The sequence below is a fragment of the Mesoplodon bidens genome (genome assembly GCF_964165515.1).
Source record: "Mesoplodon bidens genome assembly, chromosome: 2".
NCBI lineage: Eukaryota > Metazoa > Chordata > Mammalia > Artiodactyla > Ziphiidae > Mesoplodon > Mesoplodon bidens.
Genome location: NC_138177.1, coordinates 106,014,297 through 106,036,634, shown reverse-complemented (window position 1 = coordinate 106,036,634; position 22,338 = coordinate 106,014,297). Strand labels below are relative to the sequence as shown.

The window sequence follows — 22,338 nt, the reverse complement described above, 5'->3', positions numbered from 1 at the left end:
AATATAGAAAAATCAGCTGCAATGAAAAATCTGAAAATGAAATTTTTAAATTCCATTTACAATAGCTTCAAAAAGAATAAAATACTTGAGAAAAATTTAAATAAAGAAGCAAATTAATACACAAAAAACTAAACAACACAGTTAAAGGAAATTAAAGAAGACATAAATAGGGGCTTCCCTGGTGGCGCAGTGGTTGAGAGTCTGCCTGCCGATGCAGGGGACACAGGTTCATGCCCCAGTCCGGGAGGATCCCACATGCCGTGGAGCGGCTGGGCCCATGAGCCATGGCCGCTGAGCCTGCGCGTCCGGAGCCTGTGCTCCGCAACGGGAGAGGCCAAAACAGTGAGAGGCCCACATTAAAAAAAAAAAAAAAAAAAAAAGAAGACATAAATAAATGAAAAGACATCCTGTATCCTGTGTTCATGGTCTGGAAGACTTTATATTGTTAAGATGGCAATACTACCACCTAAAAGCCATCTACAGATTCAGTGCAATCCTCATCAATATTCCAACAGTGTTTTTGTCAGAAATAGAAATGCTGATCCTAAAGTTCATATGAATTTCCAGTACAACAATCTTAAAAAAGAAGAACAAAGAGGACTCAATCTCCAAAATCAAATCTTACTACATAGCTACAATAATAAATGTGGTACTGACATAAGGATATACCAATGGAATAGAATTGAAAGTATAGAAATAAACCCATTCATCAATAGCCAACTGATTTTCAATAAGGGCACTAAGACCACCGAATGGGAAAAGTCTTGTCTCTTCAACAAATGATGCTGGGATAACAGGATATCCACATCCAAAGGCATAAAGTTGGACTCCTACCTCATACCATATGCAAAAAATTAATTCAAAATAGATCAAAGACCTAAATATAAGAGCTAAAATTATAAAACTCTTAGAAGAAAGCATAGGAATAAGTCTCCATGACCTTGGATTTCACAATGGATTCCTAGATATGACAAAAGCAACAAAAAACAAAACAATAAATTGGACTTCATCGAAATTGAAAACTTTTGTGCATCAAAGGACATTTAGAAATGAAAAGACACTCTACAGAGTGGGAGAAAATATTTGCAAATTATTTTTCTGATAAGGGTCTAGTCTCCAGAATATAAAAAGAACCCCTACAACTCAACAACAAAAAGATGAACAATCCAATTTCTTAAATGGAAAAAGGACTTAAATAGACATTTCTCCAAAGACAATCTATAAATGGCCAAGAAGCACATGAAAAGATGATCAACCTCATTAGTCATTTAAGAAATGCAAACCAAAACCACCATAAGATACCACTTCATACCCACTAGGATGCCTATAATCCAAAAATTGAAAAATAGTAAGTGTTAGCAAGGATACAGAGTAATAGGAATCTTTGTACATTCCTCGTGGGAATATAAAATGGTGCGGTCGCCATGGAAAAGTGTGGCTGTTCCTCAAGAAGTTAAAACACAGAATTATCACATGACCCATTAATTCCACTTCTACGTATACACAGAAAAGAATTAAAAACAGATATTCAAACAAAGGTACACAAATGTGCACAGCAGCACTATATATAATAGCCTAAAAGTGTAAGCAACCCAAACGCCCATCCACAGACCAGATGAATGGATAAAGAAATTAGCATAGTCATACAATAGAATGTTTCTCAGGCATAAACAGGAATAAAGTACTCATCTGCTACAAAGTGGATGAGCCTAAAAAACATTATGTGAAATAAACATGACACAAAAGGTTACATACTGTATGATCTTATTTACATGAAATATATAGAATAGGGAAAATCACAAAGATAGAAAGCAGATTCAGGGTTGCCAGGGGCTGGGAGGAGGGAGGAATGAATAGTGACTGCTTAATGGGTACAGGATCTCCTCCTTGGGAGTGTCAAAGTATCTTGGAACTACTTAGAGGTCATGGTTGCACAATACTGCAAATTCACTAAAAGGTCACTGAATTTTATACTTTAAAATTAATAATTTATTTTAGGTGAATTTTCCCTCAAAGGAAAAAAAGCAATTGCATTTCTATATACTAACAATAAACATACAGAATCTGAAATTAAAATCACAATACCACTAACGATCAATCCAAATAAAATGAAACACTCAGGTACAAACTTAACAAAACATGTAAAATATCTGTATGTTGAAATTACAAATGCTGATGAAAGAAATCAACCTAAATAAATGGAAGATAGATTGAAGACTCAATATAGTAAAGATTTCAATTTCATTCTTCCCAAATCAATCTATAGGTTTAATGCAAATCCTATCAAATCCCAGGAAAGATTGTGGTAGATACATGTAAGCTTATTTTAAACTTTATATGAAAAGATACAGGCCTTAGAATAGCTCAAACAATCTGTAAGAATAAAGTGGGATGAATCATTCTACCCTAAATTAAGGCCTACTATACAGCTACAGTAGTCAAAACAGCATGGTATTGGATAGACATATAGATCAAAGGAACAGAACTGAGAACCCAGAAATAGATCTACACCAATATGCCCAACTGATTTTCGACAAAGATCCAAAAACAGGTCAACAGAGGAAAGGTAGCCTTTTGCAACAAAATGGTGCTAGAGCAATTAGATGCTCATAGGCAAAGAAACAAAAACCTTGAATTAAGTCTTACAACTTGTAAAAAATTAATTCAGAATGGATCACTATGAACTTGGATGTAAAATGCAAGTCTATAAAACTTTTAGAAAACAAAACAAAACAAAAAACATCTTCGGGATCCAGGGTAAAGAGTTCTTGACACCAAACGCACAATTCAAAAAGAAGAAATTGATGGGCCTGTCAAAATTTTAAATTTCTACTCTGCAAAAGACCGTGTTAAGAAGACAACACAAGCTACAGAACAGGAGAAAGCATTTACAAGCCCCGTATCTGACAAAGGACTAGTGGGTAGAGTATATAACTCTCAAGACTCAATATAAAAAAAACAAAAAAAACCAATTAGAAAATGGGTGAAAGACACAAACGGATATTTTGCCTAAGAGAGTATAAAAATGGAAATGAGCACAGGAAATGATGTTGAGCATCATTAGCCATTAGGGAAATGCAAATTAAAAGCACACTGAGGGCTTCCCTGGTGGCGCAGTGGTTGAGAGTCCACCTGCCGATGCAGGGGACACAGGTTCATGCCCCGGTCTGGGAAGATCCCACATGCCTCGGAGTGGCTGGGCCCGTGAGCCATGGCCGCTGAACCTGTGCGTCCGGAGCCTGTGCTCCACAACGGGAGAGGCCACAACAGTGAGAGGCCCGCGTACCGTAAAAAAAAAAAAAAAAAAAAAAGCACACTGAGATATCACTACGCACCTTTCAAAACGGCTAAAAAAAGTGACATCTACCACCTAATGTTGGCAAAGATGTGGAGAAACTGGATCATTTATACACCGCTGGAAAACAATTTGGCCATTTCTGATAAAACTAAACATGCAACTAGCATGCAACCCAGCAATTGCACTCTTGGGCATTTATTCTACAGAAATGAAAACTGATGTTTACACACAAACCTATACACAAATGTTCATATTAGCTTTATTCATAATATCCCCAAACTGGAATTGACCCAGACATCCTTCAATAGGTGAATAAACTGTGGTACACTGACACTGTGGAATACTACTCAGAATAAAAAGGAATGAACGAATCAACATACACAGTAGCTTGTATGAATCTTGAGGGAATTGTGCCGATTGAAAAAAGCCAATACCAAAAGATTATATACTGTATGATTCCATTTGTACAACATTCTTGGAATGACAAAATTATAAAAATTGCAAACAGATTACTAGTTACAAGGGATTAGGGGACCAGGCAAAGGGAAGCAAGTTGGCTATAAAAAGGCATCCCTCCAGGTTCTTGTGAGGGAAGTGTTCCATAACTTGACTATATCAAAGTCAGTATCCTGGGTATGATATTGTATTGCGGTTTTTGCAAGATGTTACCATTAGGTAAAGGGTACAGGGATCTCTGTATTATTTCTTTTAACTGTATGTGAAACTACAATTACATCAAAATTAAACTGCCCTCTTCAAAAATGCCAAGATCATTAAAGAGAAATAAAAGATGATATAAAGGACATTACTGAAACAACTGGTAAAGTTTTAACATGAGCTATGGATTAGATAGGACAATAATACTGCACCAATGGTACATTTCCTGACAGAGTCCTTATTTTTAAGAAATAGATACTGAACTATTCACAGATAAATGGACATGATGTCTGCAAATTAGTCTCGAATAGTTCAGGAGAAAAATGACAACAAATAAATATGTGTATAGATACAGATAAGGAAAACACAAATAAAGCAAATGTCGCAAAATGTTAACTGGTGAATCTGGTATGAGTACAGAGGAGCCCTTTATACTATATAGTAACTTTTCTAAGTGTGAAAGTCTATCAACATTAATTTTTTTTAATTATCAATGAAAAAAGTTTAAAAAAAATAAAATTACCAATGAGAGTAGTTGGGTAACAATACCGTATTATTGCTCCAAAATAATACCTTCTCCTGAGGGTGAAGGAGAAATGGGTGAGAGTCTAAATGAGATAAGACTACATATTTGATTATAGCTTTTTATACATGGTTTCTTTTCTTCATAGAAAAATTATTCCACAGCTCTTACGAGAGGCAGTATAAAAAGCCTTTAAGAGCACAAACTCTGAAGCTAGACTACCCGATTCAATTCTCAGCCCTTCCACTGCTAAGTCAATTAAGCTCATTGTATCCCAGTTTCTTTACCTGAAAACTAAGGATTGAGTTGATATTTTATAAAGTACTTATAACAATGCCTGGCATATAGTAAGCACTATATAATGTTAAATAAAAGAAATCTGGGCTTATCATGGTTTTGGTTTTAATCAATCAGATTTTAAAAATCTGCTTGTTTGTCAACTGTGGAGACAGGTAAACACTATATAAACTTTTGTTTATGAAATAAATCTAAGGTTATCATAGTTTAAGTATTAATCAGTCAGTCAAAAAATATAAGAGCCTATCACCTACCAAGGGTACTGTAGGAGATGTTATTATTTAGTATCTTATTTATTATCTTCTCATGCTTTTAAGTCATTGAATCAATAGGTTGTTCAGTTTACAATCATCACAGATACACAGAGAAAGTAACTTCCTAGGGACTATGTCCTCAAGACAGAGCCAAGATTTAAGTTGAACTTTCTTGGATGAGTTAAATTTCAAGGGTACAGATGAACTGAGGATGAGAGTGGTGATATGAGTAACTGTGAAAGTGTCAGGATTTTCCAAGAACAATGCTAATCAATTAGGCTACAGCAAAATGTTTATTTAAGAAAATAGTAGGAGATGAAACATTAAAGTTGACTGGAACATGAATTTGAAAGCTCTTGAATGTAAGATCTAAAAATTTAAATTTATCCTTAAGGAGTTGTTAAATGTTTTTTTTTGAGCAAATAATGTAATTAGGGTAACTTCCTAAAAAACTGAATCAAATGATCTTACAGAAATAAAATGAAGTGAGCAAAGACATATCATTCACAGATGAATACAATAGAGAGGATAAACAAAACAGCAATGGGAATGGAAAGGAAAGATACACATTACACTGACAAGGTAAAGGCAAAAAGACCTAGTAACTGACCAAATCTTTAAGACAGAAAGTAAGCAATGTAAAATATTCAGAGGGATTTTGGTCTCAATGACAAGAGAATGGGGCACTAGCAAGAACAGGTTTTGAGAGTAAAGGTGACTAATTCAGTTTAAATATGGTGATGTTAGAATACACAAATGAAAGTATCCAAACTGATTGTGATTTTAGTAGAAGACATGTTTCAATAATGTCATTAAAAATATTTCTGATTAAGGCTTCCCTGGTGGCGCAGTGGTTAAGAATCCACCTGCCAATGCAAGGGACACGGGTTCGAGCCCTGGTCCAGGAAGATCCCACATGCCGCGGAGCAACTAAAGCCCATGCGCCACAGTTACTGAGCCTGCACTCTAGAACCCGCGAGCCACAACTACTGAGCCTGGGTGCCACAACTACTGAAGCCTGCAGGCCTAGAGCCCGTGCTCCACAACAAGAGAAGCCACCGCAGTGAGAAGTCCACGTACTGCAACGAAGAGTGGCCCCTGCTCACCACAACTAGAGAAAGCCCATGCACGGCAACGAAGACCCAACACAGCCAAAAATAAATAAATAAAATAAATAAATTTATTGAAAAAAATATTTCTGATTAGAAAGTGAAATATGTTTGTTGGAATGGAAGGAAGGCAGTATAAATATGAATGGTTACAGGGTAATTTAAGGGGGGAAATATTACTCAAGTAAAAGAATAACCTTTTAAGTTGGAAGAACTAACTTGTCTGCCACGCCTGTCATTTGACTAAAAATAAAATTTGATTAGATATTAAATGTTATATGTAAACATTGACTGATTATTCAGCAAATGTTAATTGAGTTCCTCTGTGCCAAGAACAGCTCTAGATGGTGAGTATACAATGGTGAACGAAGTAGGCAAAGTCCTACTGTCACATGTACCTTTTTTCCTAATGATTTGCTGAATCACAATTAACCTAAAGACTTCATGACCAGGACTTCCCTGGTGGTCCACTGGTAAAGAATCCGCCTACCAATGCAGGAAACACAGGTTTGATCCCTGGTCAGGGAACTAAGATCCCACATGCCGTGGGGCAACTAAGCCCGCACACCACAACTACTGAGCTCGTGTGCCTCAAGGAGAGAGCCTGCGTGCCACAAACTACAGAGCCCACGCACTCTGGAGCCCGCATACCACAACTAGAGAGAGAAAACCCGCATACCACAACTAGAGAGAAGCCTGCGCACCACAACGAAGAGCCCATGTGCGCTGCAATGACAGATCCCGCATGCCTCAACGAAGCTGCTGCGTGCCACAACTAAGACCAGACGCAGCCAAAAGAAAGAAAGAAAGAAAATAAATAAATATTTAAAAAAAAAAGACTTCATGACCATTTTAACCTAAACTTTGTTACACAGGCAGGAAAATATCTAAATTATCAAATATCAGAGTTCATATTTAGCTAATATGTATTAGACACTATTAATGGAAATCCAAGATTTAACACATTTAATATATCCTTAGGCTATTCAAGTATCTTTGGTAAAACTATTGCCATCAATAGTATGATTAATTGTTCATTCAAAGTATTAAATCTTGTTTAATTAAGAGTAAGCAGAGACTAGAATCTAATAAAAACAGCAGCTCATAAATTTACATGGAGCAACTCATTTTCAACAATCTTTAGGTCAACTGAATAGCTCATATATAAAGATGCTTTGTAATATCTTACAGAGAAATATCAAAACAAAAAATAAATTTGTGAGATATTATGAAGATTTAATGCTGATGACTCTCAGATCTCTTTAAGTTACAGGTCTCTTGCATCTAACTGCCACCTGACATTTCCACTCAGATGTCTTGAGCTACTTCAAGCTCAATATAGCTAAAATTTAGCTCTTGTTCTCTATAAACCTGCTTCTTCTCCACCGTTCCTATCTGTGAATATCGCACTACTGCCAGGCCAGAAACATGGATATCATCCTCAACTCCTTCCTTACTCTCCTACCACCAATTCCTTTACAATTCATCACCAAAGCTGATCTATTTTCTTGTTTAAATCTCTCTCAAATCCAACTACAGCTTTTCCATTACAACCACTCTAAAGTCAGGCCAGCAGCATCCCCCTACAAACGGGTCATCCTGATTCCAATCTAGCTTCTCCACTAATTTGTTCTCCATTTTAATTCTCCACATTTCTAAAACCCTGATCTGATTACATCACGTCCTCACACTTAAACTCCTTGAATGGCGTCTCATTACTCTGTTAATCCAACTTCCTTAAAGTGACTTATAAGACCCTCAATAAAATAGCTCAAGCCTTACTCTGTCTTATCTCTTGACACTAGCCACTCCTCTCAGCCTCACTGCATGTAGAACACTACACTCAAGACATATTTCTTTCAGTTCCACCAATCTTCCCTTTCTCTTACCTCTCATCCTTTCCACGTGCCACTTCCTCTACTAACAGCAGTCTTTCCCCAACTTTTTATTTAGACAAATCACCAAAAGTTCCTCCAAGTTTTAGTTTAAGTGTCACTTCTTCTGGGAGGCCTTTCCATATTTCCATTTAGTCATTCAATAAATCTTTATCATTTAATAAACATACTGTCCTAAGTGCTTATATATCAATAAATAAAACAGACATGGTATTTGTAATCCAGGACACAGACTATCACAACATTAATCACATTTGATTGTAATTACATATTTAGTCATGTTTCCTCCTCAGACTAGTGACTAGTACCAAGTATGAGCTACAACCAATTTAACTATAGCAACCAGTTCATAAAACACTGAATGAATCAACAAAACATTAAACAAATATTTACCATCACGTGACAGGCCCACAGTCCTCAGCCTAGCTAGAAGACTCTAAAAGGTTTCAAATGCCTGCTTTAATGGTCATCTCAAAAGAACAGTAGATCAGAGGTCAGAAGACAGGTTCTAATTCCATCTTTGCAACTATCTACCTGACCTCAAGCCAGTTCTTTTTCTTTTCTTATTATGAACCTCATACCCTTAAATGTAATATTATAATATTTAAATTAATGATCAGTATGGAGCCTTTTACAGTATAATTTATTTCTTGGTGGGTTCAAAATCAGACTTGGTTAAAAAAAGTTTGAAAAAGCCAAACAAGGAAGTAGTTCAAGCAATGAATTCCTAGGCTGTAGTAAATTTTAAACTTGAGTACACTTAAGAAAATATCAGTAACTCTGACAATATGGACATCCAGTTAAATGAAACTGTTTTACAAAATAATTTCTGGAAACTAAAATAAGAGCTTCAGTTTATACCCCCTCTGTCCATATTTTCCCAAGGTCATCCTACAATCAAAATTCTATTCTTTCCTTCAGGGTACAATTCAAATATCACCTCTTCTATAAAGCCTTTCTCATTATCTTCCTTCAAAATTCCCTCCTTAGTCCCACTATACTCCCCTATACATACCAGTCAGTATTCTGTTCATGACTTATAATTAATTATATAGAACTGAGATTCTAATTACCAATGCATACTTAACATATAGCATAGTGCCTAGAACGTTAGGTTTCAATAAAGGCTTACTGAATGCCTTGTTTTATTTAGCACCTTTATTTACAGTTTAGACCTACTATAGAAGACTAAACTACAGCAATTCCAAAATTGTTTGGTCTGACAGGACAGTTTTATGGTTTACTGTTTACATATTTGAATGACGTTTGCCACATTTTTTTTTTTTTTTACTGCTGAAGGCAGCAAAAAAATAATGACAAACAAGGAAAGTTTTCAAATGCTTGAGTTCCAACAGACAACAGATTTTGGCAGCATGCTATTAATCTAGACTTAATTTACCTAATACTTAGTAATGGCTTTTATTTTCTTTCAACAGACTATGCTAACATTAGTTTGTAGCAAACTATAAAGAAATTCATCATAAGAAAATATTTATCCTAAATAAATAGCTTTATGAAGGGAACAAAGAAGACAAAGAATCTGGTTATTCAATATTAAGTAACTGAAGGTAGTACATAAAACATGAAGGTATGTTAATTGATGGATTTAACAATAAAAAAAATCTTTTGCAAATTATATGTTCTCAATGGATTAAGCTATGATGATGGTGATACTTCAAGCCTTTGAGAATCTCACAAAGAAATGCACAGTCAAATAAATACCACTTTTCAACGATCAGACTGGCAAAGATTAAAACACTGGTTAATATTTAGCAGGGTCTGGGAAAACAAATATTCTCAAAAACTGCTAATAGAATATTAAGTGGTACAATCTCATTTGCAGTATATATATCAGAAATTAAAGTGTACACATCCATTGACCATTTGTAGTAATCCATTGCTACAAGTTATCCTATAGACATTCTCACACAATCACAATGATATAGTTAAGAATATTTACTGCAGCACTGCTCTAGCAGCAAAAAAAACCCTGAGATTTACCCAAGTATTTATTAAGAAGGAAACAGTTATATTACATGTAATGCATATATGAAAAAAAATGTCCAAGACATATTGGAAAACAGTGAAAAAACAAGGCAGAATACATACCAGCCATTTTGGATAACTTATGGGGAGTACAGGGCTGAGCGAGAGAGGAGAGTTTTACTTCTTATTTTAAGTATTTCTGTACTGTCTGCTTATACATATAAGCATATGTGGCTTTTATATAAAAAGATAAAGCTTAGAAAATACTAAATGTTGCTTGGCAATATATTTGGAAAAAGTTGAATGTACATTGTGCAATCTTATCTAGAATTAGAAACAAACTATTTCATTAATTTAAAAGTTTTCTTTTTCACAGTACAACAAAGGGAAGCACATCTACAGTACTACTAAAGAATGGAAGCACGAAAAGGTTAATTTGGAAATTAATGAAATTAAGCTAATATAAGACATTCATAAAGAACTTTAAATCCCTGGATTCAGGGATTCTGCAAAATAAAAAAGCTTAGCAGCATCTGACTGTGTTAAATATTGAAGTACAAAATGAAGAGGAAGTGTCTGAAAGCGAGGTATACCTGTCAGCCTCTGAGAAGAAAAACTAGTCTAAAATCTCTTAGAGACACATAAGTCAAGCAATCTCAAGGGTAAACTTCTCTCAATAATCAAATTTTATCAACAAGAGAACTAAACACACTTTACATCCAGGATGAGATAAAAGAAATAACCAAGGTTCTACATTTGATAAGAATCTGTGTCTTAAGAAAAATCCTTGCAGGGAGGCAGAAGGAACAGCATGAGACGGGGTCAATGCCCAACTCTGTGTTCAAGCTTTATGGTAGAAGCTGCAGGGAGGGAAAGTAACAAATTGATCCCAGTGGGGAAGAACCTCTCCTTGCTTTGGACTTGCTAGAAGGCAATAAAGCTTCAGGCATAAAAACCGCCCAGGTGACTATGATAGCCAACCCAACTAGCCCAATTCCAAACCTCAAAGAAGAAAACTAGCACAAAATGCTTTAAAAATTTTTTTAAGTTTCATTTCTTAAGAAAGCATATTGTTTATATAAATTATAGATCTATAATGATAAAACATAATCTTTAAAAATACTTCTCAGCAAATAGCAAGCTTCCTAAGCTATAGGAATCAAAAATGTTACCATTCCAGACTATGATTCAATTTTTTCCTCCACTCCAACAGTTTTTTACCCCCAGGAAAATGAGGAAAAGTTTTCTTCACTTCTTAAAGATGTGACCAGTCTTCTTAATCTTCTACTTGTATTAGTCTAACACATCTTTTAAAATCTTTAAATGAAAGAAGTAACTAGTAGGAACTCACAAAGAGAATACTTCTAGTAGTAAATACTCCAATTTCCATAGCATGGATTAATGCCTTTATTTGGAAAGAGTAATCAAAATCAACGACACTCAATCTTCCTTAAGGTCTGGACTAAGAATATTATTAGCCATTTTATTCCAACTGGACTGAAAGAAGACTAGGAGGATATTTTATTTCTCTTTCCAAAATGCCTATAATGCTACTTTTGGATTGCCTTCATTGGCTCCTTCCTATAGTCCAACAGCAACTGAAGTGCCAATGCTCTCATCCCATTCCAGCCAGTACTCTGAACCCCTAGTGTTAGAGAGAGAATTTTGTTAGCTGTTCTATGTTTAACAAATCACTAAGTATACACTGGCACTGTGCTACTAAGATAAATAAGACATGGATGGTATCTACCTTCAAAGAGCTCACAGTCTAGTAAGGAAAACAGACTACTGCAGTATGGCCAGGTCTGGCTCAAAGGACAAGATGATGCTTGACATGGACTATTTCAGGAGATTAGCTGACAACCAGGAGAAAATATATTAGCAGTTGGGGAGGCAAGGGGGTCGGAAAGAGTGACAACATATACACAGAACTAAAACTAACACTATGAACATCATATTTGGTTTATTCAGCTAATTCTAGGCATTCTGGAATAGCTGCAGTGAGATCATTATATACCATGTTATGAGTTTACATTTTATTGTGCAGGTGATGGGGGACAATGAAGGAGACAACTAGATGAAGGAAAGCAGTGTAGAAAGTTGGCAAGTGAGGTCAGAGACATGGAGAATACAATAAACAAAATTATAGAGAAAATACATAAAAATTTTTATTATGTTCATACAATGGAATATTACTCACCAATAAAAAATAATAAACTATTGGTACTCATAACAACATGGAGGAAACTCAGAAACATTATGTTGAATGAAAAAAGCCAGATACAAAAGAGTACATATTATATAACTCTATGTACATAAAGTTCAAGAACAGGTAAAACTAAGCTATGCTGACAGAATTCAGAAAGATGCTTACCTTGGGGGAAAGCCTATTGGATTGGAAAGGAAAGAGCACGAGGAACTTTCTGGGACAATGACAGTGTTCTACATCTTAAATTACATGGTGGTTATACATGTGAACATATACATAAAAACTCATTCAGCTCTATACTTTAAATTTTGCACATTTTACCATACATAACTTAATAAAAGTGTAAATTATACCTTAACCAAAAAAGAAAAGTGATATATAATTGTGCTGGAATAAAATCAGAATAAGTTAAACCAGTGTCACCCCATGAGCAATATCTAACTTGTAAGAAATCAGAACAAACATTCTAATAGACACCATATTCAATTAGCAAACAAAAATCACTAGAAGACTTTAAGTACAAAAATCTACCTTCTTCTCCCCTTCAGAAAGATATATAGGCAAGTGTTCCTTATAATGCTGTGAAAATAAAGTTTCTAAAGAAAAAGAAATAGCTCACTATTAACCAAAAAATAAAAATTTTCTAGACAGCAGTACCTGCCTTATAGGAGGTACCATAAAGATTAATAAGGCATGAGAAGCACTTAATACAATAAGTATTCTCCACACTACCACTACTATTATTACTACATAATACCAATAAAATGGAAACTTTCCTTCAGATTATGCCTAAACCACTAATTGAGAATACACTATTTAACTGAACATTACTCAACTACAGCACTTCTCATCCTAGGCTTTTTTTTTTTTTTTTAACCATTGAGATCAGCAAGTTCTTGACAGCTGAAACATCTAGTTAGATTTAGAAAGACCCAAGTTAACTGCAATGTAATCAAAGTATTCTTTTTTAATCTGGTTATATCCTGAAGCCATGTTCACTTACCAACAGATAGTAAATGCACCTTTTTAACATTTCAAAAACTTATATTATTAAAAAAGCAATCTGTCACATATCAGACCAAAAGTACATGATCACAATGCAATTTTCTGAAGTCAACAGTCTTAAAAAATGAAAATAAATCAGAATGCTAAGTTAGAAAAGTCATTCAGTAGAGATACAAAAAATAGTAAAACAATCATTTATAACTCTGAACATTATATTAACATAAAGAAGTCATAATTTGGCAAATTTAAACAACTGTAGAAGTGCTTTCTTTGTTCATGGAAATAAGAAAGTAAAATTCACAAAAGCAAAGACTACTCAAGTACTATAACCCACTAAGAAGGGAACACTGAAGCAACCTAGCAAATCTCTTACTGAACTGGTTTCCCAGTGGCTAAACCAAACATCAACTTGATTTCTGAACGTGTTTAATAGTCACTGGAAACTGCATACTTTAGTTTCACAATTTGACAGCTATATTTTCACTTCCATCAAATCAACTGGACCAAGAGCATCAAAAAGTTGGTTCTTTGTATTTCAAAATTTAATTTAAAAACTCATTGATTTTGGATTTGGAGGCACGCTTTTTAAACAGAAATTTTTTGTATTATTCCTACTTTGATATGTAATATTTAACAAAGTTGTCTTCTACTTACCTTGATTTTGTCTTATTAACATCTCGTTGCAAGAACAATCTCATTCGAAATTAAATCAAACCTGAAAGAATACATGTAAAGGCAATCATTTAGTTTTTTTCTTCAGGTATGAATAAATACATCTATGATACACTAATCTTTTTAAATTAAAAACTATAAATTGAATTATTACAGTAACCTTCAGGAAACTATTGCTAAGTACCATTTTTTGAGGAACAATCATCTATTCAAATGAGAAACAAACTTTTTAGTTCTCTCGTTTTCATTAATATTAATAGTATGGCAATAGCATAATTAAAATTATTACTTGTTAATAAAATACACACTTCTATCTATATCAATGTTTATCTAATATTATTACATACATACCAAAAAATACACCAAGAATTGAAGAAAAAAAAAACGTGAGATGGCATAAAAGTGTATGTTAATAGCCATAATAATGGCTAACACTGATTACTTACTAAATGCCAGTGAAGATTATTCTAGAGAATAGTGTATATTGATACTCTCCTGCTTCCTCAATTTAGCCTTCAATCTAGTATAAGGTGACCTCCACCCCAACACTCCACTGAAAATTTACTTGTCAAAAATCTACCCACCCCTAATTTTATCACACTTCACAAATGATGAAACTCAATATATCTTACCCTGAACTCTACACATCACCTTTCCCCCACTCCTAAAACCAGCTCGTTACTCTTCTGAATTTTTATTCTCAAAAAATGGCACCACCATATCTACTACTATTCTCACCTAGATTACTGTAACTGTTCTATTTCTAGACTCACTATCCTCTCAAATGCATCCTTCCCAAAACTATGTAAGTAATCATTTTGCAATGGCTACCCCGAAGACATCACATCTATGCCTCAAGGCCTTCAAAAGTACTCATCAATGACCTAAGCCTCATCTATTTATCCCCAATCTTTACTTTCCCCTTCACTGCACGTTTCTACTATACTAAACCCCTTCAACTCCCAGAAGAGCCCATATGCACTCTCAGCTTTCCTGCCTTTTCACGTGGTGAACTATACCTACTTTCTATCTCTCCTTAACCTTGCTAACACCTTTCTACTAGTTTTTTGATATTAGCTCAGTCACCCTGGCAGATCCTTCTTTAACTTCTTCAACTATGTAAAGCTGTGTTTCTCAATTGTTATAGCAACTAGTGATAGCTCTATATCAATTCTGTTTACCTGTGTGTTTTCTGAGCTACAATGTGGACACACTGATGAAAAGAATTCATTTATCTCACTTCAGCACTTTCATTGGATAGCACATAATAAAAGCCTAACAATGTAGGCAGAATGAAAGATTAGAAATTTTGTATTGTATCCCCAAATGTACACAGGGATACAGAAGATAAAGTAAAGTTCAGGCTAATGAGTTTATCCACATTTTCAAGGACTAGAGAAAAAATTCATATCACTTCTGGATCCCAGTAACATTACTTTATAAAATGACTACATCTAAGTAAAATACAACTGACAAAAATTAGCCCAGTGCAACCTTTTATTGAGTAAATGAATTAATTTCACTGATTATCAGTACCAAGATTTGGTACTAAATGTTTGTATCTCTACAGAAAACAAAGTTTGTGGACAATAAATCCTAATTTAAGTGTTGGCATTAAGCAGAAAAACTTTGGAGAGGATAGGGAATATGGTTTTAATACTAATAATGTCAATAATCTAGAAAAGTGGTTCTCAAACTTCAGGGTGCATTGGAATGACCCAGAGGGCTTGTTATGCAGAGATGGCTAGGCCCTACCCTCAGAGTTCCTGATTTGGCAGGTCTAAGACTGCAGCCTGATCATTTGTATTTCTAAGTTCCTAAAGTGATGCTGATGCTGACACTTCTGGGACCACGCACTGAGAACACAGGCCTAGAATTTTTTGCATAATGTCTAGAAGAGATGAGAATATTCTGCCACCCGCTGCCACCAGCCTTTACCCACCCAGAACTAGATACTGAGACCTATTACAAAGTATAAATCAAAGTGGGAACATCAGAAGTCTACTATGAGTTGCTCAGTATGATAGGCTAAAAAATGGTCCTACAAAAGATATCCACATCCTACTCCCTCGAACCTGTAAATTTTACTTTATATGGCAAAAGAAAAAAAAGTGTCTTTACAGATGTGATTAAGTGAAAGATTTTGAGATGGAGAGATTATCCTGGATCATTTGGATGGGCCCTAAATACAATCACATGTATCCTTATAAAGAAGGAGACATGCAGACTATACACAGCGAAGGTAAAGACAGAGCAGAAAGAGATTTGAAAACACTGGCCTTGAAGACTGCAGCCAAGGCCAGGAATGCCAGCAGCTACCAGAATTGAGACAAGGCGAGGAACAGATTCTCCTATAGAGTCTGGAGAGAGATCATCACTGCTGACACCTTGATTCCTGCCCAGTGATACTGACTTCAGACTTCTGGCTTCCAGAACTGTGATAGAATTAAGTTTCTATTATTTTAAGCAACCTAGTTTTTGATAATTTGTGAGAGCAGCCTAGGAAACTAATATGTTGATGATGATGGCAGGTTCTCTGGGAGATAAATTAGAAGCACTACATAAAAGATGTTATGGACTGAACTATGTCCCCATAAAATTCCAATGTTGAAGCTCTAACTTAGTAGTAGTAGTAGATATCTCCTATTTGGAGATAGGGCCTGTAAGGAGGTAATTAAGGTTAAAGGTTAAATAGGTTAAATTAAATTAAGGTTAAATAAGGTCATAAGGGTAGGGCCCTAATCCAATATGACTGGTATCCTTATAAGAAGAGACAGAGACACCAGGGATGCAGGCTCAGAGGAAAGGCCGTGAGAAAACAGCCATCTGCAAGGAGACAGGAATCAGTGGAAACCAAACCTAACTCTCAAATCTTGGACTTCTAGCATCCAGACCTGTGAGACAATAAATTTCTGTTGTTTAAGCCACCTCGTCTGTGTTTTTTTATTATAGCAGCCCTAGCCGACTAATACAAAAGGATATACATGTCTGCACAACAAAGTGAATGTACTTAATGCCGCTGAGCTATATACTTCAAAATGTTTAAAATGTTAAATTTCATTATATGTACATTTATCACAATAAATAAAACAAAGCATACACAAATACTACATACAATAACTAACTTTGACTTTAGCTGTTTAATTTTTTTATCTTGTTCTGCTCACAGTTATATTTCAAAGTCTGGGGGGAAACCCCACTTTTAATTGTATCTGTTCCCCAAAGAGACAAACCAGGCCATTTTAAACACTATATTTTTTTAAAAGGTGGATTTTATAAGGAAGTTTGATAGAAAGTTCCTTTTAAATCCATACCTTAAAAGTATAATATAATTAGGATATTCTTTAGGTGAATACTGGAAGGGGGATACAGAAAAGAGAAAACACTTAAAGTAACTGATATAGCTGGTTTTACCTCAAAAGGTATACTTTAAGAGAAAACTGCAAACTAAAATCTCAAATATATCCTCCCCAAAACCCATAATCCCAGTCTAATCATGAGAAAAACATCAGACAAATTCCAGTAGAGGAAAATCCTACAATATGCCTAACCAATCCTCCTCAATCTGTCAAGGTCATCAAAAACAAAGCCTTAAAGAGCCTAAAGAGAAATGACAACTAAATGTAATGCAGTATCCTGGATGGGATCCTGGAAGAGAAAAAGAACATCAGCTAAAAACTAAGGAAATATGAATAAACTATGTTCTTTAGTTAATAACAATGTAACAATATTGGTTTATTAACTGTAACAATTGTACCAGACTAAAGTAAGTTGTTAATGATAGAGAAAACAAAGTGTGCATGGGGGAAGAAGGACAGTGTGAGAAGTCTTTGTACTATTCTTTTCAAATTTCCTATAAATCTAAAATTTCTAAAAAGTAATATTGGGACTTCCCTGGTGGCACAGTGGTTAAGAATCCGCCTGCCAGTGCAGGGGACGCAGGTTCGAGCCCTGGTCTGGGAAGATCCCACATGCTGCAGATTAACTAAGCCCATGTGCCACAACTACTGAAGCCCACACACCTAGAGCCCATGCTCCACAACAAGAGAAGTCAATGCAATGAGAAGTCTGTGCACTGCAATGAAGAGTAGCCCCTGCTCGATGCAACTAGAGAAAGCCCATGCACAACAACAAAGACCCAATGCAGCCAAAAATAAATAAATAAACAAATAAATTTATTTTAAAAAATAAATAAAAAGTAATGTCTTCATTTTTCAAGTATTTTAAGTATTTTGAAAAGGCATGAACATATTTTGGAAAATTAAACACTGACAAATTAGAAAAGGCTTCAGAATTAAACCCTGAAGTAAAAATAACCCATCAAAAATATGTATAAGGTAGGCCACAAAACAAGTCTTACCAAATTTAAGACTGAAATCATGCAAACTATCTTCTCTCACCACAATGAAATGAAACTAGAAATCAAAAGCAAAAGGAAAACAGGAAGATCCACAAATACAAGAACTAAACTAACTCTTAAACAACCAATGGGTCAAAGAAGAAATCTCAAGGGAATTTAGACAACATTAGGAGACAAATAAATATGAAAACACAACATACCAAAACTAAGGGGATTCAGTGACAGCAGTACTAAGAGGGAAGTTTATATGCTTACGTTAAAAAAAGAAGATCTTAAATCATCAACTTAACTTTATACTTAAATAAGAACAAGCTAAACCAAAAGTTAGCAAAAGGAAGGAAATAATAAAGAATAAAGCAGAGATAAAATAAAGAACAGAAATAGGGGGGAAAAATCAACAAAACCAAGAGTTTGTTTTTTAAAAGATCAACAAAATTGACAAATTCTTAGCTAGACTAAGAAAATAAGAGAGAAGATTCAAATAAAATTACAAGTGAAAGAGGGGACATTATAACAAATGCCAAAAGGATTATAAAACATTACTATGAACAATTAGCTGCCAACAAATTGGACAACCTAGAGGAAACAGATAAATTCCTAGAAACACATGACCATGATGACTGAATCATGAAGCACTAAAATATCTGATCGGACCTGTAACTAGGTAAGGAGATTGAAGCAGTAATCAAAACCCTCTCAGTGAAAAAAAGAAGAACCAGATGACTCCACTGGATAATTCTACCAAACATTTAAAGAAGAATTCTCCTCAAACTCTTCTAAAGAACTGAAGATAAAAGAACATGCACAAACTCATTCTCATTCAGGGTAATGAGGTCAGCATTACCCTGATACCAAAGCCAAAGACACAACAAGAAAAGAAAACTACAGACAAATATCCCTGATGAATATCAGCAAATATCCTCAACAAAATACCAGCAAACTGAATTCATTAGCACATCAAAAGAATGATACTCACCATGATCAAACTGGATTTATTCCTGGAATGCAAGGATGGTTCAACAAATAAAAATCAATTGATGGAATACATCATATTAACAGAAGGAAGGATAGAAACCACATGACCACCTCAATTGATGCAGAAAAAGCATTTGACAAAACTCAATACCATTTTATGATAGGAACATGCAATAAACTAGAAATAGAAAGAAACCACTTCGACATAGTAAAAGCCACATGAGAAAAGCCCACAGTTAACATCATACCCTACAGTAAAAGACTGAAAGTTTTCTCTCTAAGAGCAAAAAGAAAGTAAAGATGCCCACAATTGCTACTTCTACTCAACACAATACTGGAAGTACAAACCAGAGCAATTAGACAGGAAGACAAAATAAAAAGCACACAAATTGGAAAAGTAGAAGTAAAATTACCTGTTTGCTGATGACATGCTCTTATACATAGAAAGTCCTAAAGATTCTTTAAAAAATGTTAAAACTTCTTTTAAAAATGTTAAAACTAATAAATGGTTTCAGCAAAACTGCAGGATACAAAACCAATACACAAATATCAGTTGTGCTTCTACATATTAACAATGAACAATATGAAAAACAAAAGTATGAAAACAATCCCATTTATAATAGTGCTGGGAAAACTGGATCAAAACATGCAAAAGAATGAAGTTGGATCTTTACCTAATACAACATTAAAAAATTAACTCAAAATAGATCAAAGACATAAACATGAGAGCTAAAACCCTGAAAAAAAGGCAAAAAGCTTCATGAGATTGAGTTTGGGATATGACACCAAAAGCAAAGACAACAAAAGCAAAAATAGACAAAGTGGACTACCACAAACTTAAAAACTCCTCTTCTTCAAAGGAATCAATAGATAGAGTGAACAGGTAATCTACAGAATGGTAGAAAATTTTTACAAATCATATATCTGATAAGGGGTTAAATATCCAAAATATGTAAGTAGCATTTACAATTCAACAACAAAAAAAACCCCAAAACAACCTGATTAAAAAATGGGCAAAATATCTGAATAGACAAATATCAAAAAAATATACAAATGTTCAAAGAGTATATAAAGAGATGTTCAACACTGCTAATCATAAGAAAAATACAAATCAAAACCACAATGAGATATCGTTTCACATCTCAGTAGAATGGCCACTACTGAAAGAAAAGAAAATAATAAGCTTTAGAAAGGATACAGAGAATTGGAACTCTTGTGCAGTGTAGGTGGGAATGTAAAATGGTGTAACAATTACAGAAAACAGTATGGCAGTTCCTCAAAAAATTTAAAACAGAATTAGCATATGATCCAGTAATCTTAGTTCTGGGTATATATCAAAATAATTCAAAGTAGGATCTCAAAGAGATTATTTACATACCCATATTCCTTGTAGCATTATTCAAGAGGTGGAAACAAACTGAATGTTCAACAACAGATAAATGGATAAAGGAAATTCAGTATATACATACAATGGATTATGTAGTCTTTAAAAACGAAGAAAATCCTGTTACATGCTACATCATGGATGAACTTGAGGACATTATGCTAAGTGAAATAAGCCAATTACAAAATAACAAATATTGTATGATTCCACTTGTATGAATTATCTAACATAGTCAAGATAACAGAAAAAAAGGTAGAAAGGTAGGTGCCAAGGGTTAAGGATGGGAAAGGGGGGGATAAAATTAGTGTTTAATGGTAGAGTTTCAGTTTCACAAACTAAAAAGTTCTAGAGATCTGGCTGTACAGTACAAATGTTCTTAACACTACTGAACTGTACAACTAAAAATGGTTAAGATTGTAAATTTAATGTTGTGTATTTTATAACTTAAAAAAACAAAGAAATATCAAGAAAAAAATACATACAAGGGCCAAGATGGAATAGCAAGGATTGAGGTTGCCCTCCACCTGTAAAGCCTAAGCAACCAAAAAATATATATGAAAGTTTTCAGGTATTAGGCAGTCAGTGATGGTGAACCCTAAAAGAAGAGAAACAAACGCGGTGAGCCTTCCAACATTCCCAACTTACCACCTGAAGAAAATACAGCCCCCCAGGGAAGAGCTACCCAGGTAGAATATGATGGTCTCCCTGAACTGAGGAGACTCAGCTGGAAGTCCAACGAAGCCATGACAGCTAGAGACTGCAGGACAGAATACTGGAGAGGACAACTACATAGAGCTAAAACACCCTTAAGTATTCAGTTGCATAACAATTCGAACAAGCCTATGTGGAAACTACCCAAGGTGAAGGAAAGAGTCACTCAAAAGGATGAGAGGGATTATTGCCCTAGTCTCACACAAAGTCAGAAATGCCTGTTCCCTTTAGAAAGAGTATAAAACCTCTTAAGTCAGGCAGCACTAACTATAGCAACCCTAGATTAAATGCTTTTGACAGACAGACCCAAAAGGGGAATGTAGCTGAAGAGGGAAGAATTACAAAGTGGCAAGAGGAAACTTTTGGGGTGATAAATATATTCATTACCCTGTTTTGTGGTGATGACTTCCTGAGTGTATATATATGTATCTCAAAACTTATCATACTGTACACTTTAAATATGTGTATTTCACTGCATGTCAATTATATCCCAATAAATCTTTTTTTAAAACTTCAATTACAACAAAACAAACAACCCAATTATAAAATGGGCAGAAGATTTGAAGCAGCACTTCACCAAGATACATGAATGACAAGTAAGTACATGAAAACATGCTCAGTATCATCTGTCAATAGGGAAATGCAAATTAAATCCACAACAAGTTATCACTACACAACTACAAGAATGGCTAAAGTTAGTAAGGGTGACCATACCAAGTGTTGGTGAACATGTGAAGGAACTGAAACTCTAACTCACACATACAGGAAGATAAAATGGTACAATCACTTTGTAAAAACAGTTTCAACGTGTCTTTTTTTTGTTTTTAGTTTTTTTTTTAAGTCTTTATTGAATTTGTTACAATATTGCTTCTGTTTTATGTTTTGTTTTTTTGGCCACGAGGCATGTGGGACCTTAGCTTCCTGACCAGAGATCGAACCCACACCCCCTGAATTGGAAGGAGAAGTCTTAACCACTGGACCGCCAAGGAAGTCCCAGTTTCAC

The 22,338-nt window shown here is 34.8% G+C and overlaps 1 protein-coding gene across 15 annotated transcripts in view; it reads right to left on the bottom strand.

The window, feature by feature from the left end:
* Positions 1 to 22,338, bottom strand: part of ZNF644 (zinc finger protein 644) — a 116,493-nt gene that overhangs the window by 66,648 nt on the left and 27,507 nt on the right. For 12 of the 15 annotated variants that reach the window (XM_081224084.1, XM_081224088.1, XM_081224082.1 and 9 more), the window contains one exon: positions 13,888 to 13,948. The exons of 2 other annotated variants lie outside the window; for them this stretch is intronic. In XM_081224084.1, the coding sequence (XP_081080210.1) occupies positions 13,888 to 13,931 (44 nt within the window). In that variant the 5' untranslated portion in view covers positions 13,932 to 13,948. Of the gene's footprint in view, positions 1 to 13,887; positions 13,950 to 22,338 lie in introns of those variants that run through there. One more of the 15 variants, XM_081224095.1, reaches the window with a different exon arrangement.